We start from the raw sequence: 25763 nt of genomic DNA on the forward strand, positions 1-25763 counted from the left end.
TTCACCTCCCTTTGCCCATCTGTGACTGTAGACTGACTTGTGTTTGTTGTTAACATGGTGCAATCATCTTAAAATTCACATTTAAATTAAAAAACAAAACAAAAACAAAAAAAGCCCCTTAAGGTCCCACTCCCCATCACACCCTGTCAGGTGCTGCCTTTACCCTTCTGTGTCCTTGTCATGACTGCCTGTACCAGCCGCCACCTTCCTCAAGGTACATGAGCATACTGCTGCTGTGATTATCTGAATACACACACCTGTGCCTGCCTTTGACTCTGTTTCTAATTCTGGTTTTCCTGTTGTACCCTGAAATCCTGTAATGCATTTCAATGTGCAGCGACTCACTGTTTTTTTAAAAAGAAAAGGAGTACTTGTGGCACCTTAGAGACTAACCAATTTATTTGAGCATGAGCTTTCGTGAGCTACAGCTCACTTCATTGGATGAAGTGAGCTGTAGCTCACGAAAGCTCATGCTCAAATAAATTGGTTAGTCTCTAAGGTGCCACAAGTACTCCTTTTCTTTTTGTGAATACAGACTAACACAGCTGTTACTCTGAAAACTGTTTTTTTACTGACTTCCAAGTAAAATAAATAAATAAATACAAAGCTAACATTAATGCAGCACTCTAGGAATATTAAATAAGTGCAAGTGAGAGAAATTCCAAAATTCCCACAGTAGAATTCTGCCCCACTACAAGTGTCTGTTAAGATATAACCGTGATCGCGAATCAATATAATGATGAACAGAGATTGGCAGAGAAACTGGAACCAGGCCAATGTATCTCTGAAATGTCTCTTTAAGTTCTCAGTCATAATATTGATTTAATGTAACTTTCCTTTGTGCAATATGTAAATGTTCGTCATGTAAGTGCTTTACAGACATTAGCTAATGAATCCTTGCAGGTAGCTGGTTCAGACTGAGATGTATTTATCCCCGTTTACTACGTGGTAAAAGTAGAATGGAGAACTAAGAGAAGTCACCATCCAGAACTTACCATTCAGGGATTCTCTTGGCATAGTTACCTATGACCTTTTGCCCAGAAATGAATGAGAGATGTGTCCGTTACTTCGTGATTCTGTTAACCTACCCTGATCTTCTATATTAAGTGGTAGGAAGGCAGACTGTTCTTCTTTGCCTGCTTCCCCTATATTCCCCTTGCAGTTGGAAGCAGCGGAATTACCAGATATGTTCAAAATATTGCCCCACGGGGATACATAATCCTGAAATTTGGGAGGGCCAATCCAGTCAAATAAAGAATCTCACTGGGACAAAAATGAAGGGAGGCAGAATAGGAGGCTGTGATAGCTTCAAAATATATATACTTCAACCACTTCTCTTCTTATAGTAAAGTGTGACAGCACGTCAAAGGGAAGGAGCCAGCTTCCATTGAAATGAATGGGGATTTTGCCATTAACTTCAATGAAAACAGGAATAAGATGTGGTTTGATATTTACATAGCCCATTTTGGCCAGAAAGTAGCACAGTGGTTTATTGTGAAGTCCACAGCTGTGGCCCCAGATGAAACTTCTTCCATTTCTTTCAGTGGATGGACAAAAAATAGTTTGGAAGTATCTGGAACAAAAGGTCTGTCCCCTATCCTCCTTCCTCCACTGCAAAGAAAGATGGTACTGAACTGTACCTCCTTCGTGTGCCGGTGAAATGTTAAATTCGGGTCCCACCCAACACGATTTTTTTTCTCCCTCTCCCCCCCTCCCCCCATTTAGGCCCTGTTAGACAGAGGGATTGTGGAACTGTTAATGACTTCTGACAACAAGGATGGACTCTCCTCTGGCTACGTAGAAGGAGGTATGTGGCATTGCAGTGCTTTTCAAGGGGAAAAGTTAAAGCTACTCTTCTAGTCTGGAATGGTGGAAAAGACTGATGCCTTAAATGACGGGAGGTGCATTTCCTTAGGTACATCTTTATTATTTATTATTTTTTGTGTTGTGTTAGCACATAGGAGCACAAGTCAAGGACTGGGATCCCATAGTGCTAGATGCTGTACAAGCACAGAACTAAAAAAGAGTCCCAAAGAGCTTAGTGCACACTCCTTTTCAATGTAATGACTGGGATATGGATGGCAGCAGAGTTGCACCATGGATATACAGCATGTTGGAGCACCGAGGAGCTATATATCACTTTTCAGACCATGTGGAGGAGTCAAGGGCTGATAGGGATGAACAGCTTGGATATAATAAGGTTTAACCATATATAGCTACCTCGTCCTGTTTGGTGATGAGCACCTGCAACTTCCATTAGCGTTCTTTGGAAGATGTAAGAGATCAGATACCAAGAGGTGTTGAGCAAAGAGGTTGAAATTGCTGTTGATGCTAAAGATACTGCCCTAGCTATTTATTTCAATTTAACATATTAAAAATGCCTACATGTAAGCACTTGGTACCCTAACAATTATTAAAAGTGCAATCACCTTTTGTTAGGATTTTGGATTTTACATTAAAAGTCAGAAGGCCTCATGAAAAGCCGAAATGGGAGACTGAAATTTACCGCTCTGAAAGGGTTGAAAATAGTTTGTAGAGGGGCAGGCTGGCTTGCCGTGGGTTACTGTGGCATTTGCGCACTTGTCCCTAGAGCGTGGAGCTTTTCGGGTGCGAAGAGGAGTCGGGAGAGACAAGTTGACTTTTGTGATATAAATCTCATAAAAAATCAATCCTCCTAACGAGCTATGATCTCCCTGAAAATAACTCCTAGAAACCCAGTTTAGCACCTAGCCATACAGAAACCCAGGTACATGAGCTCCAGTGTCTGTGTTCTGCATTTGATGGTGTTGTATACAGCACCATATTGAGATGTTCCTTTTTCTGTGCCTGATCCTGCAACTAGCCCTTAATCACTTCACTATTCCCATTGACTTCAGTGGGGCTACCCATCTGAGTAATGATTACTTTCCTGTGTAACGGTTTGCAGGTCCCAGGGCTATGTTAGTCATAAGTAAGGCAGCGAGTCTTTCACGGAGGTCACGGATTCCCTCTGTGACTTCTGCAGCGGCAGGAGTGGCTGACCCCAGGGCCGGCCTAGCAGCTGGGCCAGCCACACTGGCTGCTGCTTAGGCAGCCCCAGGCAGCTGGCCCTGGCGCTAGGAGCAGTGGCAGGGCCCTGGGCCGTCCCTCCCACTTCCAGAGCCACGGCGGCGGGGTCCCAGACCACTCCCCCCCAGCAGCAGTGGCATGCTGGAGCCTGCCCAACCCACTCCCAGAGCAGCAGTAGCATTGCCAGAGCGCCCCCACCCTCACCCAGCAACTACGATTTAGTCAGGGGTATTTATTGTACAAGTCATGGCCAGGTCATGGGCTGTGACTTTTTGTTTATTGCCCGTGACCTGTCCATAACTTTTATTAAAAATACCCATGGCTAAATCGTAGCCTTGGTCACAAGTGCTGCTGATGTTCGGTCCAGAGAGAACTGCATGGAGATCACAAAATAAGAGATGTTCCCCACTCTTCTTTGCTCTTACATTTGAAATAAATAAAGCGGGGGGAATGCATTCTTGGTGTAACTCTGAAGCTTGTGGAGTTGCACCCCGACTTAGTGTAGCCTGTTCCAGTTTTTCTTTCAGCTACAGCAGTTTCCAGCCTTGTCCACACAGGGTCACTCTCTCCCTGCCAGTGAGCTCAGCATTTGGAAGGGGGTGGGGGTGGAAATCCCCTTTTTTAGCACTCGTTGCCTTTCCTGGGAATGTTTACCGCCTTGGAGCTCTCTCTCGTGCGGAGTTGTCTTTTCCAGAGGGCTGTATGATGAGAGGGCTTTGATACCAATTCGCATTTTAGATGTCATAACAATCTGCTCATTAGAGTCAACATGTCAAGTAATCAGGAATGCGGAATAACTAGGGCTTCCAGTGATGCTGCAGCAGCAGCAAGGTGGCTGAAAACACAAAAGGGAAGGTAATAGAATCTGCTGTAGAAATAGGCAGAAAGATGAGAGAGGAGAAACTGCTGCCATGAGGCTGGAGAGGAATATAAAGCCATGATCCTGAGGCCTGGTTCATTCTTCTCGTCAGTGGAGGCTTGGTTTCCTTTTAAAAGTGTGCGTGATTCCCATTGATGCTGGTGGCTGACAGGTGCCTTGCAGAGAAGAATATCCATTATGGAAGGGCATCTGCTCCAGGGTGTCGTAGCCAGTCTGGTAGTTCTCTCCTAGCCCCTGCTCTGTGGCTGTAAAGGACCCTACTGGCCTCAGAATCAGTGCAGTGGCGGGAGCAAGACTTCTGATGGTGTGCATCCCCTCCACACCCATGGACACAGCATATGCCACATGGTGCAGCTCTCTGGGGGTAGCATTGAAGTCTGTATGGATGAAGTCTGTATGAAGTCTGTAGCTTGCAGTCTGTATGGATCCATCAGCCATCAACCTGGGCTGAGGAAGGAGGTGCAAGAGCTGCAGAGGCTTTTTGAACCCTGAGGCTGGCGTGGCAATGCCAAGAAGCTTCAATACTTCTCCACAGGCTGGAGTAGGGTAAAGTATCTCCCGCACAGCAATCCCCAGCGTCCAACCCAGTTCATCAGGCAGGGCCCTGGGAGCAGGCCTTGCATCGCTGTGCAGATTACAATTTCAACCAAGGGGGTAGACACTGTGGGTGTGGAGCTGTGGGCGGCTGTTATTGGGGCATCCTATCAAAAGCTGCCTCTTGTACTCCGTGAAGATGGGAGGTGCTTCAGACAGGGAAGGAGAGCTTCCAGAGAACCTAGTTAGCTAGTTCACCATTATATCTGGGTTTGCTCTGTCGCTCCCCAGTGTCTTTGATAGCTGCTTAGCAATGTATTGCTAATTCCGAGTGGACAGGTGGCCTCATCCCATTAAACTACCATCACACTCTGCACTAATTGGCAATCTCGTTGGCAGTCTTGACAGTGAACGTAAGGGCTAAATGTGCCACAGAATCCAAACTCCTGGTCCCTCCAGGTCAGGACTGAAGTGCACTGGGGTGGGATGTGTGTAAAGCTTACCCTGCTGCTGCCCATCCTTTATCAGATCTGAGTATTTGGGCTCGATTTTGTTCTCCCACCAGTTTCAGTGGAGTTCTTGATTTGCACTAAGAGCAATACTGGGCACCTTGTCTCCAGGGCTTTCAACCAGTGCCTTCCACCAGCAGTAAACTCACGTTTTGTTCTTGCAAAAGAAATGACTTGCTTGTCTGTACCAAAGTCTCAGGGTTTGCACATTGGTCACAGAAATCTGTGAAAATCCAGGTAAAAATGGTGAAATGCTGGCTCTGGCTCTTGTAAATATTCTGTTTGAATCATTGTGCTTGACAAAACAGGGGCTGGAGCTGATGCCAGCTCTTTTAGATTATTGTGGAATAATGTACTTCTGTATTAACAATACTTGTACCACTGCACCTTACATCGCAGAGCTCTTGCACTGGAGTGTCTTAAATGTCAGGCAAGGGCAAGAGAAGAGTTAAGGGTTCTTCACACCACAGCCCCTGTTGGGTTGAGGAATATTGGTTACTGGGTAGCCATGTATGTTGTCAAAGTGCCTTGTGCACTAGTTCTCCTGGACTGTGCAGTCAGTGCCTTTCACCCAGCACGCAAAGAGCATAATCTAGCTGTTGGCTTGTTTCCGGTGAAACACTGTGTGTCTCCCTGCTGAGATGTAGACTTTAATTGGGAGATCTATCTGGCTCATTTGTATTGTGGTTTCTCAATCCCTCTCTTGTTCACCTACCCCCACAGAACCGTTAAGCTGTAAGCCTCTGCCAGGGATAGAGTATCCTGCAGCTAAAGCCTGGAGGTCAGAATTGCCTCCAGATATGATTTCTAATAATAACAGTTCTCCTTTATGGTGCCTTTCATCCAAGGATCTCCAAGTGCTTTACGGATGCTAATTAAGCCTTGGGATACCCCATGAGGTGGGCTGCTGTTATTTCTTGCTTGTATCTTTGTGTGAACATTCAGAGCTAGGAATGTGGCCTGCAGCTATTCCACTGTTTGTCGAAGTCCACAAGCTGAGAAGCTTCATGGTAGGTCAGGATTTGGATCGGAGACCTCCAAGGAGCACCCAGGCGTGCTGCAGGATGTTGTGTTAATGATTCAGTAATTGGCTTATTTTCCCTCTGAGTTGGTGACAGGTTGATGCCCCATCCTGGTATATGGAAACGTTCCATCAGTTGAGGGGATTGATTTATCAGCACTAGTGAAGACTCTTGTTTCTCAACAGCTTTGGCCACTGTTAACTTTCAGAAGGTGGATTCCAGCTTCCTGGTCTATCTTGACACAGTACAGGTAAGATGAAAAGATTTGTCTTTGTTCAGCCTATTCTTATCGTTGAAACAGTGGCATCCAAGCACTGATACCTTATTTTTGTGGTGGATGCTCCAGACTCCTCTTCCCTTAGGGCCAAATCCCTTTGAAGTCCATGGAAAGTTTCCCATTGATTTCAGTGGAAGTTGGATGGGACCTTAATGAGGCTGCACCCCAATGCTCACTTACTGCTTGTTTTCCCGTATGGTTGTGGAGCTTGGCTAGTGTTCGCAATCTGGGATCTCTCTTTGGAAAGCGGGGGGATAGAGTGTGTGCCATTGCATCAGAATTTCTACAGCTGAGGCCCGGCTCTGGTATAAAGCAGAGAGAGAGAGAGAGAGGCTGTAGATCAAGCTCTGAATTTCTGAATGCTTCAAAGATGAGGGATGTTTGGATCTAGGGTTCTGGTTCAGCCCATTATGGGTGAATCCTAATTTCATAATATTCATGGATACTCATGAAATTGGGGGTTTGGGCATCTGGGAGCTTCAGAACTCTTAAGAGCTTCGTTTCAGCCTCACAGGGATTAGATATTCAGGACAGAAGCCTACAGCTTTTCAAGAGCACAGCTGCAGTCATTGCAGCCCTGAGGGGACACAGCCAACCTCCAGGTTACTGAGAATATGGAAAACATGGGTAGCACTGTATAAAGCTACAGGCTGTTTGCAAAATGCAGATTTAGATATGGGTTGGGTATTCAACAGCCAGCCAGCCTCCTCCTCCTACCCCCCCCCCCCCCCCCGTGTTTGGATAGCAGGGCACTAGTCCAGCTGCATCTCGAGGGAATGGTATGGTGGGAATGAGTGTGGTGGAAAAGCAAGATGCTGTTGCTACGTCACAAAGCCACCAGCAACATGTGATTAAATTATCCCCCTCGCCCAGATTGAATTTGCAGCATGAGGTCTATGTTTGTCTGTCCTTTTTAGTGCTTAACAGATTTGAATGTCTGGTAATTCCTTTTTCTAATATTGAGTGATCAATTAAACAATTAAAGTGAACAAGTTTTGGCAGGAGAAGGCAGGACTCCACAGCAGCCTTTCTGGCAAGTGTGTCCTTCATAGCCGTAACCGAGTGCCTCGTGCATGCTGGTGGGGAGAGGGGATGGCATTCTGAAGTGTTCTGCTGGTGGAGCCCTTGGGAATCTGTGAGCAGATTTCCTATTTGCAGGTCCTGATCTGACTCCCCTCACCTGGGTTTCCATTGTTCCATGACATATGCAGCTATTGATCCACTGAAGAGAGGCCAGAATAATTTCACTTTGGCAGCATTCTGATTCTCCATGTTCTCTTTGCTTTGGAGTATTAATCTGCAGGTACCACTGGATCTTGGAACTGGAGACCTCCTTTCCTGCAGCTTGAGGGCTCTCTACACAAGTGGAGATAGCCTGACGCTTGTGTCTTTCATTTAAAGAGGATTGTGCTGTTCTGCCTGACCAACAGGAGCCTGGGCATTGGTCTGTTCCTGGCTTGAAATACTTTCCCTACTGTGCTATAAAGGTTAATTGTAGCCAGATATCTCCGAAAGCCAGAAATCTTATCTCCTGAAGTGTTTGTTACTGGGGAGGTGATGGGAAGATTCTTTAGACTCATACTAACTATCCGAGGGATTAAGGGTAATTTAAAGTTTAAATCCCCCGTGTATCAAAATTTTTTGTGGGGTGGACTAAGTGTTTCTTAAATCAAGTGAACTCACAAAGCAGAGTGAAGGCTCCTTCTGTTTGCCAAGCTGCTTGGTTCACGCACAGTCACAGCCATGTCGAGATCAGGATAAAAATAAAAGTATCGTGCCTATGACACAGCCAGCCAAGTCAGGGTCAGGCTGAGCAACATCGTGGTTTCAGAAGCATTTTAATCATCGAGGGGCCAGTGAGCTGCCAATCAGGCTGCGCTGCAGCCCTTGCGAGGGGCCAGTGCACAGTAATAGAGGTTTCAGTCTCCCCTGATAAAGCAAATTCAACACGGCAGCTCATTACAGCAGCTTCAGTGGGAAGTTTGGGTGTATGATTCCATATTTGAAGGGCTCCACCAGCCATTTAGGCACGTCCCTAAATGTTCCTGCTTATCAGTCTGAGAACTGGACTCCCTAATTTAGCCACTCAGGCTTGGAAACGGGGTTCTCTATTTTGGTGCCTTTGAACAGCAGGTTCTGGCAATTGAAAAAGGCGGTCTGGATTATAGAGTTCATGGAACAGACTCCATGAACTGTCGGGGCCTGGTATGTGTTGCCGCTGTTTGCTCTCTCCTCTATTATTCTAGCTTTGCCATCCTACCTCGCTCCTCCCCTGCTATCTCAATCTTAGCTGCTCTACAGCTTTGCCAGCAAGTTCCAGTCTTCACCTGCAATGCCCCCACCGCGTGCTGTTCCAGTCCAGGGTCCCACTCAACTCTGCCAATGCACCTCAATCCTGATCTACAGCCCTCACACCTCCATTCCAAGCCTGAGCCTCTCCTAAGTGTGTAATGCCAGATGGTATGGATAAGCTAAGGTGGTGAACTATATTAGATTTCAGACCCAAATCAAATTTAAGCAAAGGACACCAAGCACCGGATTAACCCATTGTGTACTGTACTTTGTCCTTTTGTAACTGATACAGTGGGGCGGTGGAGGTGATGTCTTGAGTCTGTGTCAAGCAAACAGTAGTAGCGTCATTCCTACCCTCACCTGGGGTGATTCACCACTCTAACAGTCTTTTCTCTCTAATGACTTGGGTATCCTGGTCCAAAACTGATCAGGAGGCAGTTTGACTCAATGGCATTCTGTCTTGTTGCAGATATGCCTACATATTGGCTTCATGACAGCGCTTCATGCAGGATCCTGTCCCAGGGCACCCCCTCAACACTGCCTGCATGGTGTTTTATTTAACACTGTTCATTTGTGGAGGAGCACTCCAGTCTAGTGTTTCACCTGAGTGCCCCAGATTCCTTGCACTGTCAGAGATGTAAGATGTATAGAGGTGGGGAATTGGTGAATGAGCACTTCGCTCAGATTGCAGCCTGGTTGTGAGATGCCACAGCAGCAAAATGGGACCAGGTTTTATTTTTTAAATGATAACAATCTCCTCTTTGATTGCACACTCTTCCCTCCTCCTCCTCCTCCTCTACCACCAACACCTTCCTTTCCTCCCCTAAATGCCAGCCTGGAAGATTTGCAGAAATGCTTTGTGTCCCTGGGCTGTGGCCTGTCTGTTCTCTCATCTCCCCATTTTCCAGCTTGGAACCTAATTGGGATTTCACATTCTTGGAAAGTTTGCGGTGCAAATCCAGCCATTTTAACCTGACTTTGTGACCCACAGGCTAGAGAGGTTCTGCTGTAATTGGCCTTGCCATATTGAGCTGGCACTGGAGCAAGAAGTAGCATGTTCTCCACCAACCTCATAGTCATTGCTGATCACCAGGTACAGTGTGACCCTTGGAGAACAGCACTCCCTCTGCAACACTAGTTAATTATAGGGGTTGGAGGGCTGACCGTGCGTGTTCTTAGGGAGTCTGAATCATAGGTTTGTTTGTCCTTGATGTGGTCTCTATTCAAGGCGCTGATTAAATGCTCTGCTTGACTGTTTTGTCTGAGACTGATTTGACTGATACTGTATTTTATCAAGAGCTGATTTGAACCTGGAGCAATTAGAACGTTACGGGCACCAGCAGTTGTATTCTCCTAATAGAACATGATTTTCTTTAATTCTGCTTACCTTATCCCTTTCACATAGCATCAGATAACCCCCACCCATCAAACACAAGGTGAAATTGCCTTGACTAGGAGTAAACCTCCTGAGTGCGGAGTGCTGACAAGTCTGATCGCACATGGTACTGTCTGGTGTGATGGGGTCAAGCGGAATTCCACAGGAGGTAAAGGAGCTGGCAAGCCGTGACAAATGGGAAGAAATTGCTTTTTAATGAAGACCTAATTCCTGCAAAGGCTAATGCTTTCCTGCCATCACCATATGCAGCATTAAAAAGGCATTAAGTCGCTAAGGTCTGCTGTTCCCACCTTGGCAAGCATTGGCTACAGCACACCTGCAAACTCATAAACTGCAGTGGTGTGGCTGATAAGTAGACATTTATAAATGTGAATTTCTAGCAGAAACTAAACCATCGCAGTTGGCTTGTTTTTTTGCTCCAGTTGCTCAAAGCCTTGATATGTGGAACCATTTGGTGTCACCTGTTCTTTTGCGTTGCTTTGTGTTTCCCTTCTGGTGGTGTGATCGTAGGAGACTGTATATGCTGCAGGCTCTGCTTTGCCCATCTGTCCTAGGTGTTTCTATGTCTTGCTTGTCCAGGGTTTTGTCTCTAGATCTTTTCTGTCTGCTTGAGAAGAAACCCTTTTAAGGGCCTTTTCCTCCAACAGCACTCAGACGATGGGCCTCTGGAAAACAAGGGTGAGCACTGGATCACCATACCACCCCATCTATGTAATTCTGTCTTTTGTTTTTATAACAGCAAAATAAGCCGAAGATGGTGATGGAGTATTGGACTGGATGGTTTGATAGCTGGGGCGGCCCTCATAATGTCTTTGATGCAGATGGTGAGCACCATATATTATCATCGCACACTTAGGATTTATTGCGGTATAAACTGCTGTCAACAAACGTGGTACAGTAATGCTGTCTCCATCAAGTTTCCTATCTAGCGATGCCCCTAGCTCTGAGCAAGTGCCTGTAAATTTATAACCTCTTTAGTGGATTCACACACTGCTGTGGGTTTTTTTTTTTTTTTGTCTGTCTTTATCCCTGTCAATGTCAAGTAATGATTTTTATGTGGCATTTTTCAAATAAGTTTGTTTTCACTGCTCTAGGAGTAAGCATATCAACAAGCTAGTGCAAGGAGTAGTTGCGTAGATTCCAAGGCCAGAAAGGACCATTGTGATCATCTAGTCTGACCTCCTGTATATCACAGGCCAGAGAACTGCCCCAAAATAATTCCTAGAGCAGATCTTTCAGAAAAACAATCAATCTGGATTTAAACATTGACATTAGCCGTCAATCTTTATATTATGGCAGTGTCCAAAAGGCCTCAACTGAGTCACGAACCCCCATTGTGCTAGAGGCTGTACAAACACAGAAAAGAGACAATCTCTGCCCTAAAGAATTCACAGTCTGAAGAGACGAAACAAAGAGTAGGCGATGTGGATACAACATACAAGCTAATGAAATTGGTGAAGAACTGATAGTTATGTGGATTGTAGAAAACTTTTGTAATTGGGGTTAGAGATAAGGTGGAAGGGAAAGGAAATAAGGATAGTCACTGTGAGGAGCTTAGAAAGGACTTCTGGGTTTTATTTCACCTCCTCCACTGTTTCACCTCCTCCACTGTTTCCTATCTCCCTACCTCTTCAGGGGTATGGGTCATCGTAGGGACACGTCATTGCCCACTGAAGTCACTGGCAGATTCTCCAATGACTTCAGTGTGCATTGGAGCAGGCCCGTAAAGCTTTGTTCTAGTGATCTACATTTTTATGTGGCTCCTATCACCACAGAATCTGAGTACCTCACTATCATTAATGAATATATTTTTCCAACACCCATGTGGAGAGGGAAATAGTATTAGCCCCATTTTACAGATGGGGAACTGAGGCATAGAGAGACGAAATGACTTAGCTGATGTCACAGAGGGACTCTGTGGCAGATTTGGGAATAGAATCCAGATCTCCTGACTCCTAGCCCACTGCCTCAGCTACTTCGTCCCTATCTTGTGCAAATTTCTAAGGGACTCTATTCTGCATATGTATGCTACAGCAGTAGTAAAAATGACATGAGAATTTTGTGATAGCTCTGTCATTACATTATATGCATAGTAAATAGATTTGTTTTCACTCCAACAAGATTATTTTACCTTTTGTGGGTGATATGGTCAACATAAACCTCATTCAAACTTAGTACTTCCAAAAGGGTCGTGTCCCATTTCAGTTCATATCTTAAGAAACAAGGTAAATAAATATATCTTAAAAAAATAAAGGAAACTTAAATCATTTGGTCATAACATAATGCACTTAAAATAACCTGTCTCCTACCTGTGCAATTCTCTGTGTAACTATGTCATCAGTATAGTAGATCAAGGTCCTTGCCTAGGCAGAATTCCCACTGAAGTCAATGAAAACTTTGCCTGCTTTGGGAATGTAGGCTCTCTCGGATGGGTTGTGTATGAATTATTCCTGCAGAACATTTCAAGTGGAAAGGTTGCCCTATATAAAGTAAAAGAGACAAAGAGTCCTGTGGCTCCTTATAGACTAACAGACATATTGGAGCATAAGCTTTCATGGGTGAATACCCACTTCTTCAGTTGCATCTGAAGAAGTGGGTTTTCACGCATGAAAGCTTGTGCTCCAATATGTCTGTTAGTCTATAAGGTGCCACAGGACTCTCTGTCGCTTTTACTGATCCAGACTAACACGGCTACCCCTCTGATACTATATAAGGTAGCTGTAAGTGACTGGAGTTACCCCAGGCATGAATAGGGCTCATGAAGCATTGGGAGAGGGGGGTGATTGTAAACAAAATGCTCAGTTTGAAATTCTTGAATTGTTGGCGTGTTCAGTCCGTACTATGTTATACTACCTTCTTGATTTGTGATGTTCGGAACCATTGTTGGGGGTTTTCCTTCCTTTACAGATATGGTGAATTCTGTAGCAGAAGTCCTTAAAACAGGAGCATCCATCAACCTCTACATGTTCCATGGGGGCACCAACTTTGGCTTCATGAATGGTGCTTTGGATTTTGATGAGTACAAGCCAGATGTCACAAGTTATGGTGAGTTTTCTTTCACTGCCTCGCTTGCGTGCCCATTGCAAGCCTGCAGCCTTTGAGCCAGCTGCAGCTGATGGAAAGCTCTATGCCCATCACTTTCTTGAAGGATCTAGGTGCTGTCTCTGCATCACCATCACCCAGACAGGAGAGAAGAAAGACCCTGATCTTGGCTCATCTGGGAAGATGGTGTGACTGTGACAGAGGGTTTCCTTTAACACTCCAGATTTCTTGCCCTATTCCAGTATTTGGGGGAGTCCTTTACTATGAATTGAGTCAGAAACCACTGGGTAGATAAAGACATATAGTTATCATCAAGTGGTGCTGTTTTCTCTATAGCGTCTCTCCTCTCTTTCAATTAATGATTAAGGAAAGACCATCTGAGACTTCTGACACCAAAATAGTTGGTTGTTTGGCTTTGACTTTTAACAATTTGAAGAGTATATTGTAGCAATTTTCATCCCAAAAGTCCTCACCAAAACTATTGACTTTATCCTACATGGAGTTAAGGGCAGATGCAGATTGGGACCCTCACAGTATGTGCAGCCAACACTGGGGAGGAGAGCAGCAGTGAGGGAAAAGAGGAAATGTTAGCAGAGAATGCTAAGGCAAATCTGTGTTCTTATGGAAAGGTGTCTGGGACCATGCAAGGCAGATAGGACCCCTATCCATTTACTGCATGGCACTATCCTCAACGTATTTGTGTTGCGTGGAAGAAGGGCTGACTTGAGCTTGCTGTGATTTGAACCTCTGATTGCAAGAAGTGGAGAGATTTCTTACCTGAAACATAGGCCTTTAACATGCATCCATATTTCTTCCCCTCCTCTTTGGCTTGCAATAACAGTTAAGAAAATATTTTATTTGTCAGTCAGTTGTATGAGGCAGGGGAAAACCCATTAAGCATAATGGGAAAATGGATGGCACTGGTGTACATGGGAGAGGAAGGGTATCGGTTAAGAGCCCTGTTGTGTCCTCAGACTTTCATGCCCTGTTACCCTTGACTTCAGTCAGGCATTGTAGAAGTGAACGTGGGGGGCAGAATTTGACCATACACTTTATTATACCAGCAATAGGTGTGGGTTCAAGCTGTTTCTCTTTACTTTTATTTTACGCCCATCTTCAGAATTACTTTGCTATTAAGTAGCTGTCTGTCTACACAATGAGACAATGTCTCAGGCCCTGTCTGCATTAGGGAACTTTGTGCTTGTGTAGTTAATCAATGTAGCTATACCAGTGCAGACTTCCTTAATGTCAACAAGGCCTGAGATAAACATATTACCCCTTTGGCTCTGACCTCTTGAATGACTGCTTTCCTAAAGCTGACGATGCTCTGTGACAGGTGCATGCTTGTTTTCCAGACTATGACGCTGTGCTGACAGAGGCTGGAGACTACACATCCAAGTTCTTCAGACTCCGTCAACTCTTCACCAAGATCATAGGTGATGATAAACCTCAGAGCAGCTTCTCTACCCCTTAAATGCTGGCCTGTGCTATACCAGAGAAGCTTTAAAATGGACCACCAAGGGTCTCTGCTGGATCCCTGCTACTCCCCACACGGATATGTCCCGCAGATTAGTTGGAAGCATTTCCTGAAGAGTAGGAGGCCCAGGGATCATAGAATATCAGGGTTGGAAGGGGCCTCAGGAGGTCATCTAGTCCAACCCCCTGCTCAAAGCAGGACCAATCCCCAACTACATCATCCCAGCCAGGGCTTTGTCAAGCCTGACCTTAAAAATATCTAAGGAAGAAGATTCCACCACCTCCCTAGGTAACGCATTCCAGTGCTTCACCACCCTCCTAGTGAAAAAGTTTTTCCTAATATCCAACCTAAACCTCCCCCACTGCAACTTGAGACCATTACTGCTTGTTCTGTCATCAGCTACCACTGAGAACAGTCTAGATCCATCCTCTTTGGAACCCCCTTTCAGGTAGTTGAAAGCAGCTATCAAATCCCCCCTCATTCTTCTCTTCTGTAGACTAAACAATCCCAGTTCCCTCAGCCTCTCCTCATAAGTCATGTGTTCCAGCCCCTAATCGTTTTTGTTGCCCTCCACTGGACTCTTTCCAATTTTTCCACATCCTTCTTGTAATGTGGGGTTGTAGAGCAGGTTGTTACAGAAATGGTTTTTCAGCTGACTTCCCAGCAACGGGAAGGATGCATGCATTTAACAGTCTCCGCATGCAGGGGAAATGTCATGCCAGCAAACTTAAAATCAATGCAAATCTGGGGAAGTGCTTTTGTTGTACAGATCCCGTTTGCATTCTGTTCTCTCTGGAGTTGGACAGGTGGTTCTCACCACTGGATAAATACACCAGCCCTGGCCCAGCTTTCAGTTTTGCTTGAGCTCTCTTTGAGGTGGATACAGTGCTCTGTTTGATCCCATAGGGAGATTGATCAAAGACGTTTCCAGAGGCAGAGCTGTGGTCTAGAGATAGAACCAGGGAGTGCCCATAAGCCCCCCTGTCGCCTTCTGCAGCATCTATCTAGCAGAACTGAAATATAACACCTGTCTTGTTTCTGCATTGCAGGGCAGCCTCTGCCCCTCCCTCCTATGATCACAGACAAAGCATCATATGGCGCAGTCCTGCTGCCGCAGTATGTCTCTCTGTGGGAGGTGCTGCTATCTATTGTAGAGGTGGGTACAGTCCTTTGAGCTGGAGAATGTGCCAAGAGGATGGGATGATGCAAAGAAACACGTTGCACTATGAAATAATATAATCTTATTCTGAAGGACCTCAAGGTGCTTCACAAACTTTGTATCTATAGCTGCAGTGAAAGGTAGCCACCTCTGGGGTGGAGGAAGTCAACCCATTTGTATACCACATGCTCCACAAGAATGGGGAAGAGAGGGCACATTTTGGCCAAGGATACTAGAGCCATTTGTCTCTAAAGTGCTACATGATCTTTAATGTCACGGGGAGAGGACCTGTGTTTTAAGGTCTTATCAGAAAGACCTGAGCCTAGTACGTTGTATGGAACTCCCATTTATTTACTGAGAAGGAAGATGTGGGACTGCTCGGATTTGGCTTCAGGGATGCTTGGTTTTGCAAATATGAGGCTTCACCCATTTTGTCACCTGTTCCATTTACTAATACTTCACGCTCATTGGAGCGCCTTCCATCTGGGAACTTCAGAGCTTTACAAAACCCTCAGCCATCCCTCTGGGCCTTAGTCCCCCAGGGTGTAAAATGGGTTAATGATGCTTTCCTATTCACAGGACGGGTCAATAGATTAGCACGAGGTCACACAGCAAGAGAGACAGGAATAGCATGCAGGAGTACTGATTCCTAGTCCCTGGCCCTAGCCATTACGCCAAAACTACCTCCTACGTGAAGAAAGCAGGGATCAATTACTCTAATTATTCACCCAGAATTGAACAAGAAGCAATGGGTTTAAGTTGCAGCATGGAAGAAGCTTTCAGAACCATAGGCAGTGGAGCAGGTTGTCAAGGAAGTGATGAAATAGCCATAATTGAACATCTGTGTCTGATGAAGGCTTAGACATCCAGCTAGCAGAGATGGTGTTGGCAGGATTGAAACTCATCACTTAGTTGCAGTTCTTTGCACCCCGGGAGCCCTTTAAGAGAGGCAGCTTTTGCATAGGATTTGAGTAAATGTCGGTTTGTGAGACATAGCAGCTACTTGGCTGATGATGCCGCCCCTGTGTAGCCTGTCCCCTTAGAAAGGTTACTTGTTCTTCCTTTGCAGCCCATTAAGTCAGAGTTCCCGGTTAACATGGAGAACCTGCCAGTGAATGATGGCAACGGGCAGGCCTATGGGTATACGCTCTACGAGACGGTCATATCCGGCGGAGGACAGCTGCATTCCAGGGACAACGTCCGGGACCGAGCACAGGTAAAGAGCACAGAGCAGTTGTTGTTCTGACTCTACAGAAAGGCAAATAGCTTGGCTGCGGTAGTTGGCGTGAAATAGGCCAGCCGTGAACCAAGGTGGCAGGCTTTCCCTGAGTAGAATTGTGATTCCCTTGTGCTATTCATAACGAAGCCCCAGCCTACATCCTCCCTAAATCCCAGGCTCAAGGTCCAAGTCTGTTTAAACTCCAATAACATCAGCTCAAATCTATCCACAGAAGGTAATGGTAGGAAATCATGGTGCATTTTTAGAAATGCCTTGATTTGCCCAACATTGCAGAATGAGTCAATGGCAGAGCTGGGAATAAACCCCAGGAGTCTTGACTCCTGTTAGACCAGAGGTGGGCAAAGTACTGCCCGCAGGCCACATCCAGCCCACGGGACTGTCCTCGCCGGCCCCTGAGCTCCCGGCCGGGGGGGGCTAGCCCCCGACCCCTCCCCCGCTGTCCCTCCTCCCCTGCAGCCTCGCCACGCTGCCAACGCTCTGGCCCTCTGCTCCTGCTGGGCAGTGCAGCATTTTGGCTGCCTCTAGCTGGGTGGTGGGGCTGTGAGCTCCTGCTGCTCTGAGTGGCATGGTAAGGGGGCGGGGAGCAGGGGGGTTGGATAAGGGGCAGAGGATCCCTGGGGACAGGGAGTTGTTGGATGGGGCAGAGGTTCGGGGGGGGACAACGATCAGGAGATGGGGAACGGGGGGGGTTGGATAGGTGTGGGAGTCCTGGGGGGTCTGTCAGGGGGCGGGGGTGTGGATAGGGTTCAGGGCAGTCAGGGGACGGGGGGGGTTGGATAGGGGGTGGAGTCCTGGGGGGAGCAGTTAGGGGACAAGGAGCAGGGGGAGGTTGGATGGGTCGGAGGTTCTGAGGGGGGCAATCGGGAGCAGGAAGTGGGAGTGGGTGGATAGGGAGCAGGGGCCAGGTTGTTTGGGGAGGCACGGCCTTCTGACCCAGCCCTCCGTACAGTTTTGCAACCCCGATGTGGCCCTCGGGCCAAAAAGCGTGCCCACCCCTGCATTAGACGATGCTTCCTCCCCTGTTATGGCTCTAATCTCTTGTCTAGTACACCTGTTTCGAATTCTGCTGGTCTCCTTTGCCCTCTCCTGCAGGTGTTTGTTAACACTGTGTTCGTTGGATTCCTTGATTACAACACGGTGGAGCTGTCAATTCCTGAAGGACAGGTAAGTAATCTGAGACCACTCACGAGAAGTATGTGGGTAACAGAATCCCAGCTCACCCCCAAGAATGCAGAGCCCAGAAGTGTGTCTAATGCCAGCTTCCTGCAAACCAGCGATGCAGCAGCTGAGACACAGAGCAGTTGTTACACGCAAACCTGAAATGACTCCACAGTTGGAGCAGAGTGGCTTAAAATGCCAAGAGTCCCCTTCAGAGAAGGGGAAATATTTGGACAAAACTCCAGTCAGCAGGTTCACTCCAGAGTAGCAGCTGGTGCACTTCCTGCCACACCCACACACTGCAGACACCCATGAGATGGAACAGTGGGCTCTAGGGACCCTGCCTGTGCTGACTGAGGACATGTAGGCTGTTCGCTCATAGGCACAAAACATGCTTCAGTCTTTTTACTTCTCTTAGGTCAAAGTGAAGTGAGTTGGATGGTCTCACGTGTGTTCTGAGCTCACGCTCTCCCGCATTACAAAACCATCCAACAGTTCGGCACAAAGTGGCCGTATGAGTAGCACGTCTACTAAATGTGCACTGGCAGAGCTGTGCATGGCTCCAAAGATGAGAATTGGGTGAGTGGGAGGGAACATTGGAGGTCAGGAATGTGACTCCTGGGTAGAGCTGTGTGATGGAAGCCTGTGTGGTGTTGGACACATGTTGTTTCTAGCTCTACGTACCATTTCAACCATTTAAAATGTAACAGCAAAATATTATGGTTTCATGAGAAGGTTGAGTTTTCCTCAGTGATTGCAGTTACTTGCAGCTGTGGCATATGCCTGTAATTTATAGTCCTGTAAACAGCTGCCAAAGCTACTGGTGCAAACTCCCCCCTGGAGCGATACCATTGATTTCTCTCTTTGCTCAACATGGCTGACCTGGCACTTGGCTGTGCACTAATTCAGCAGAGGCTGATCCATTCTTTACAGGGCTTCAGGCAGCTCAGGCTTTTGGTAGAGAACTGCGGGCGTGTCAATTACGGACTTATGCTGAATGAGCAGCGGAAAGGTAGGTTAAGTTGTCTCTTCCCTTCCAAGCTGGTGCATGGGGCTGAGAACTCAGATAAATGCCTCTTTTTTAGTCTGTGTTTAGCAAGGACCTCCAACACGGAGGACATTTTTAAAATGGCTCCCACGCTCCAGAAACAAACACTCCAGATCGAATGTTAAAATCCTGTGTGTTGGATTGAGTCATATAAAGGCATGCAAGAATTTCACTGTGCCTGGATAATGCCGTGTAGCTTTGCAGTCAGGCAGTAGAAGGCAGCCAAGGCGGGAGACTGATAAAAGAATATAGGTCACTTCTTGACCATAAGTTCAAACATGTCCAGGGTGGTGGTAACTGACATGTGATAGTTGGTGAAAATAGCCCACTTCATGGGGGATGGACCTATCTTAAAGACCTTCCCAAGTCCCTCCCTATAGTGGTTGTCAAGATAGATGGGGTGCCCCTCTTCTCACTCCATGATGTCCATATCTACTTGTGTAACATCATACATGGGGAGGGGGGGGAAAGGAATTCCTTCCTGATCCCTGTTTCTGCTCTGTGATTTGGAGAGCAAGATAATCTCAGTGTACACAGGGTCCTGGGACTACGGACTATGTCCAGCTCAGTAAAATATTTATGCCGGTAGAGCTGGGGACTGGGAGTCAAGATTCCTTGTGTTCTGTTTTATAGGGGGGAATGTAGGCTGAAATGTTCAGAGCAGCCTAGTGAATGTAGAGACATATTTCATTAGCTTTAACGGAAGAGGTGTGCCTAAAGCCCCTGGACTGCTTTGACAATCTCAACCATCGGCTTGTAGTTAATGACCTGGACTGAGAGCCAGGAGAGATGGGTTCTGTTCCCAGCTCTGCCCTGGACTTCTTGTGTGCCAGTTTCCTCCACCCGCAAATGAGGATAATTTCAACTGCCTCACAGGAGGCTGGTGAGTCTAAATTTGTTTGTTGGGTGCTTTGAAATCCTTGGGGAAAAAAGCAGTGGATCAGTACAAGGGATACCAGGATGTCCACATTTTCTTCTGAGTATTGGGGAAGTAACTGATCTGCTGCTTTAAAAAAAAAAAAAAAATCCATGTATGGACAGCCAAATAAAAAGTGAATCTGCTATGTGCACCAACAGTACGTACTGCCAGGAGAGGGTTTCTCAGCTTAGTGAGTTAAAGCAAAGGATGGAGAGGAGAGGGCAAAGTGTGGCAACATTCCCTGCTCAATCTGGATGAGCAGTGGGACCATATGGGCTTTAATGCCATTGCAGAGCATGACTACTTTCCGTATCCCGCTGTTCCTCCTATTGAAATAGGAAGATCCATCAGCTTAGTTGCTTCTCAGCTCTTTATTACCTCTATTGCTCTTGCAGGCTTAATTGGTGACGTCTTCCTGAATAAAACCCCCTTGAGGAACTTCAAGATTTACAGTCTGGAGATGAAACCTGGCTTCATGGAAAGGTTTGGGAGATATATGTACATATATCTAAATTGTTTGTGCAGAGGAGGAGGGCATATATATATCTCCTTCGTTTGCACAGACAATTTGGCATAGGTGCAAAACCTACTTAGCAGTGCCCGGAAAGGCAGCACCTGGTGAATCTTCACGCTTATGAATCTCTTCCTGATAACGCCAACTAAAATTGTACAGAAGGTTTCAGCACTTATTTTTGCACCTTTATTTAGGACCCAATACAACCCCCCATTGAAGGGGATGGAAAGACTCCCACTGACTTTAATAGGCATTGGATCGGGCCTGTAGAGATGTGGCCAATCCAAACCCTTTTGAATTTTGTAAAAGTTTGGGGCTTGTCTGGGATCAGAAATTTGGGATTAGGAAACACTTCAGTGAAGGACACTCCCTCCTCCCTGGATAGAGAGGGGAAGTGATTTCAGGAAGCTCCTAACAGTGTATTTACTAGTCCAGATGGCTTCGCCCATTTCATGTTTTAAAATTGTGTTCTTCAGTATTAAATGCTAAAGCAAAATAATCTCGGAGGGATAACTAGCCAGGCTGCTGTCATTAGAGCAACAGAGCATAGGTCACTTTATGGACTCCTGCCAAAAATCTCAAGAGGGTTTGCTATTGCAGTGCTAGTGTTGTACAAATAATGTAACACATTTGTGAGGCCTGAGGACTTCACAGCTGTCATTCTGCTGCCTGCTGTGGTCACCTGGAGTTTAATAGTGTAGAAAGTCTAGAACTCCAATACTTCTGCTACAAAGTTGCAAACCCCTACTGCTTGAGCCAAAGGAGAGAGAATCTCTGTTAGTTCTGGACACTGCAGGGCCTGTGACACACGCAGTTGTGTTCTTATTCTGTCCAGTAGATGTCAGCCATGTGTATACTCTCTCTAGTCAGTTTATTACAGTGATCCTTTAAGGACAGTGCTAACAGGTAGTGTTAAATATTCTAAGTGAAGGTTTTGCAAGGTATTCTCTTTGGCAGGGTGAGCTGTCAGCTTTGTGCTGTAGGATCATTAGAGAAGGATATTCCCAATCAAAGGTATGAAAGCTAGTGAGCTGCCATGCAGGCATAAAAGCAAGATTAGCCAGCAGTCTGACCAGTTACTAGCAACTGGCCATTAGCAATGAAACATCATAAGGTAGAAATCTCTAAGCAGGAAGCCAGAGTACACTGTACTGAAAATGGGATTGTGCCAGGCTTAGCTCAGCAATACAGTGGAATTCACATTGCACTAGGTCAATAATTTGCTTGAATCTGGGGATGCTGCTGATCAGCATTGGAGAGAACATGTTCTGATAAGGTTTTGAGTCTCTTGTGGAATTTCTAAGCTCCTCACTTTCTCTCTGCTTCATCAGCACTCACAATCACACCTGTGGTACAAGAAGGCAAGAAATGATGCAGACTTTGAGCATACCCAATACCTTGCTAATACCCCCTGATGTGATGAAGGGTGCCCTTGCATTATATATTCCAAAACAGACTTGATGCATCTATATTGGCTCAGATAGTGATATCCGATCCCATGAGCTAAACAGAATTGGACTTCGTTAATACTTGGATGGGAGACATCCACCAAAAACCCAATGCCAATAGAAGTGATGGGTTTGATTTGGTAGGTGGCATTTGCTAACACCTGACCCAATGTTCCAGCGTAGTTTAAGGGGGCATTGGGCTTATGAAGGAGCTGTTTGGGGTAAGTCTTTAAAATTGAGGCCCAATCTACCTGAAGGCAATAAAGATCCTGCAATATTTCTCATGAGAGCAGAGCATTCACCGGAGTGTCCTGACCAGAGTTTCCCCCCCAAGTAATTACAGTTGGCCATCATAACGTTGCAGTCCATCTTGGGGGCTTTTTAAGGTACTTCTAGAGCATCCATCGCTATAACATCTAAGTGCTAAATAGAGTGACCTAGGTTTCCATAGCATTCTCCACAGAATATGGCATGGTGGAATTTTCATGCCACCTCTTCTAAGGTCTAGGAACCTTGACTTGCCTTCTGTGTACGAGTAGTTCCGTGGTGGTGGTGATGATGGTGATGACAGGAAGACTGTAGCAAATAGGTTTGTAGTGTGCTCTCCAGGCAAATGAGTTTTGGTTCAAGAACTGGAGGGAAGGACCTTGTGTGCTGCAAATTATTGTTACACTTGCTGTGTTTCTCCCCAGAGATGGCTTCATTATGGTGACAGGTGATGCAGGGTTTTTTAAATTAACAACTGGTCAAGCACTTCAGAAATTGTTGAGTTGAAGGGTGCTGTACAGATATAAAATATTAGTCAGAGGAATTGCAGCCACCATTATAGTTAAGGTTGCCTGGCTCTGTCTATGCTCACTCCATTTTCAAAAAGAAAAGGAGTACTTGTGGCACCTTAGAGACTAACAAATTTATTTGAGCATAAGCTTTCGTGAGCTACAGCTCACTTCATCGGATGCGTTCAAATGCATCCGATGAAATGAGCTGTAGCTCACGAAAGCTTATGCTCAAATAAATTTGTTAGTCTCTAAGGTGCCACAAGTACTCCTTTTCTTTTTGCAAATACAGACTAACACAGCTGCTGCTCTAATCCCTGTTTTCAGTTGCTCATAAGTTTATTTCTTTTTTGAAACTATCGATTTGGCAGAATTTTCCCAGTATTTGAGTGTCCCCCCAAAATAATCAAGGTCAGGTAAAGTATGAAGCAGGAAGAACTGAAATGGTTTAGCAGTTTTGAGTATGTGTACACTTAAAAAGAAACCTGGAGAAAACTTTTAAACAGCTCTGTCATGCAAATAATGGGGTCCAAAAGGTGAAATTTAGCCTGCAGCTAGCCCTCTCTGAAGTGCCCTTCCTTGGTCCAGAAGTTGTTTTTGATTTCACTGAGTTACGAGCCTTTGAAAATTGTGCAGTACTGTAGGTGCGTGGTGGTTTTTGCTTTGTTGTGTTATAAAACCTAGGCTTGTAACACGTACCTGGGCAGCACAAGATTATGTGGCTAATCTAGCATGCTGAAGTGCTTTTCTGAACTGGAGTTCTGTTGAGAGAAGTCTAGATAAACAACTGGGAAGGTTTGCCCAAAAAGGGAAGGGATTGAGGAAGGACTCCAGCAGACTCAATAAACTGTGGGGGGGGGGGGGGGCAGAGTTTCCATACGACACTTTGTCTCAGTACCTGAGGCTAGCTGGTAAAGTGTTCAGCATCAGGCTAGATTGTGCTGGAGACATTAAAGCCAGTCTCGTGATGCCTGTGCACAAGGGAGCAGAGTGAAGGCTGAAGTGAGGTCTGGTCTATACACTGGTTTTGTACTGGTAAACTATTTTGATTAAGGGTATGACTCTCTTACCAGTAGTTATACTGGTACAACCCCAGGTGTGGAGTTTATATCTGTATAAAAGGTGCTTTTTATACTGGCATCTCTACTTGTACAGGAAGGGGAAATAAGTTACACTGCTAGAAAGTACCTTTGAGTGCATCTGCACTAGGGGCAGGTGCCACTAAGAGGAGCAGTCTAGTAAAACCAGTATTTTCTGGGTATAGACAAGTCTTGAGTGTGCAGCCTCACCTCCAGCATATTCTTTTTTCTTTTTTTTTTTAAGCAGTGAAGCCTGAACAGCTTTTCCCAGGGAAGTGTCTGTTAGATCACAGGGCCTCGTGTTTTGCTTCATATCACTAGCCTCCGGGCATGTTTATAGTCTTTTTAAAAACATGCTACAAAATAGAGAGCAGAACCAGATCAAAGTCAACTTAAACTCCTAAGCCTCAGAAGAAACTCATGGCCTCTCATGCCACTTACTCAGGGCGCAGGTACGAGCCTCTGAGCATACCCTGAAAGTGGCTCTAGCTTGGTCAGACCAATGGAGGAAGAGTTTCTAGAGCCATGAGCCCATCAGCATAGTGTGTGTTCTTCCCTTGAGTTAACTAACCATCATTAGCTAATGGATTCAAAGAGAACTGAAGACATGCTAACACAGCTTCTTAGTCACATTAGCCACTCAAGTTCTGCCCCAGGCTCTTGAACCAGGTTAAAAGCTGAGTTGCCATGCCTTCACTACCATTGTAACCTGAGTTCAAAACACTTTTGCGGGGGGCAGTGTAGACATACACTAAGAATGCACTGTCCCTAACTACTTGCCTATGCAGAGTACAAATCAGGGGTCTGTCAGTATCCCATCTGTTTTCTGCTGCTACGACAACACCTTGGGTGTGTGGCGGGCACTCCAGCAATACCCGAGATAGATCTCTGTAGTTTAAGATTAGCACCTTGGATGCACCAGGAGACAGGTTGGTAGCCAGTGTGGTTGGTGAGATGAGAAATGAGTGAGTTTGAAGCAGGGATTTTCACTTCTAGCAAAGCAGAGAGAGAGCAGTAGCAGCACGTCTCACTGCATTCACAGTGGAGACCTTCACCTTGCTGACGGAGAAAGGTGAAGGCCAAGATCTCTCTCACCAGGGGATTAACTTGGAAGTAAGGAGGTGCCTGCCTTGAATGAACAACCATGTCCCCATGCTGAGTATTTGTCCCTAAACCAGTGCCAGTGGGCAGCAACTGCTGCGCATTTCAGGCAGGAAAGTGAATAGCTACTTCACTGTAACAAAACAAATGGTCCCCTAGAGTGGCCTCCTGTTTGAAGTGATCCTAAGGCCTGCCCTGGGCCCATGAATAGCTCCTCTCCGGAAGTTGCTTTCCTTTTGTTAACTGTGTTTGTCTTTCTCTCACAGCTTGCGAGGTCTAACTGCTTGGAGCACTATCCCGGATTACGCCGTGGGTCCTGCATTCTTCCGAGGAAACCTGCAAGTGCAGTATCTGCCTCAGGACACTTTCCTGAAACTCGAGGTGAGTCGCTCAGTTATTGTCTGGTTTTTTTCATATGGCTGAAGAGAGACCCTGGCATAACCACTCCAGTGGCAGCACCACATAGCACTCTTCCTGGGTCTGTGGTAAAGCAGGCCGCATAGAAGTCTGCTCCTAAAACTGCCAGCTGACATGTTCAGTTAAACACAGCCTCCACCATCACAGGCCCTGCTGAGACAAACGTGGGTGATTCTGGCCTGCCCCTCTAACGGCATCCTGGCAGAGCTAGTAATGAGCCCAGCTTTACATAAATTAGGTGCTGTTCCTCTTCAGGTAGCAAAGGGTTAGTGGCTGTGAGCACAAACCTCTGAGTACCTGAGTCAAGTCATTTCCCTTCTCTGTGCTATCTGTAAAAGGGACAGTGCTGTGGAACCTTCAGACATGGGGTCTGAGAGTGGCGCTATCTGTGTACAGCACTGAAGAGGAAGTGCTGTGTGTATTATTA

The 25763-nt window shown here is 46.0% G+C and overlaps 1 protein-coding gene across 1 annotated transcript in view; it reads left to right on the forward strand.

The window, feature by feature from the left end:
• Window positions 1-25763, forward strand: part of GLB1L2 (galactosidase beta 1 like 2) — a 49225-nt gene that overhangs the window by 20997 nt on the left and 2465 nt on the right. The window contains exons 7-17 of the mRNA XM_084611790.1: window positions 1726-1807; window positions 6179-6243; window positions 10698-10782; window positions 12866-13003; window positions 14356-14436; window positions 15527-15633; window positions 16706-16852; window positions 17969-18040; window positions 18968-19046; window positions 20397-20484; window positions 25186-25300. Of these exons, the coding sequence (XP_084467916.1) occupies window positions 1726-1807; window positions 6179-6243; window positions 10698-10782; window positions 12866-13003; window positions 14356-14436; window positions 15527-15633; window positions 16706-16852; window positions 17969-18040; window positions 18968-19046; window positions 20397-20484; window positions 25186-25300 (1059 nt within the window). The remainder of the gene's footprint in view (window positions 1-1725; window positions 1808-6178; window positions 6244-10697; window positions 10783-12865; window positions 13004-14355; window positions 14437-15526; window positions 15634-16705; window positions 16853-17968; window positions 18041-18967; window positions 19047-20396; window positions 20485-25185; window positions 25301-25763) is intronic.

Source organism: Lepidochelys olivacea (assembly GCF_965140295.1).
Source record: "Lepidochelys olivacea isolate rLepOli2 genome assembly, chromosome: 22".
Lineage (NCBI taxonomy): Eukaryota > Metazoa > Chordata > Testudines > Cheloniidae > Lepidochelys > Lepidochelys olivacea.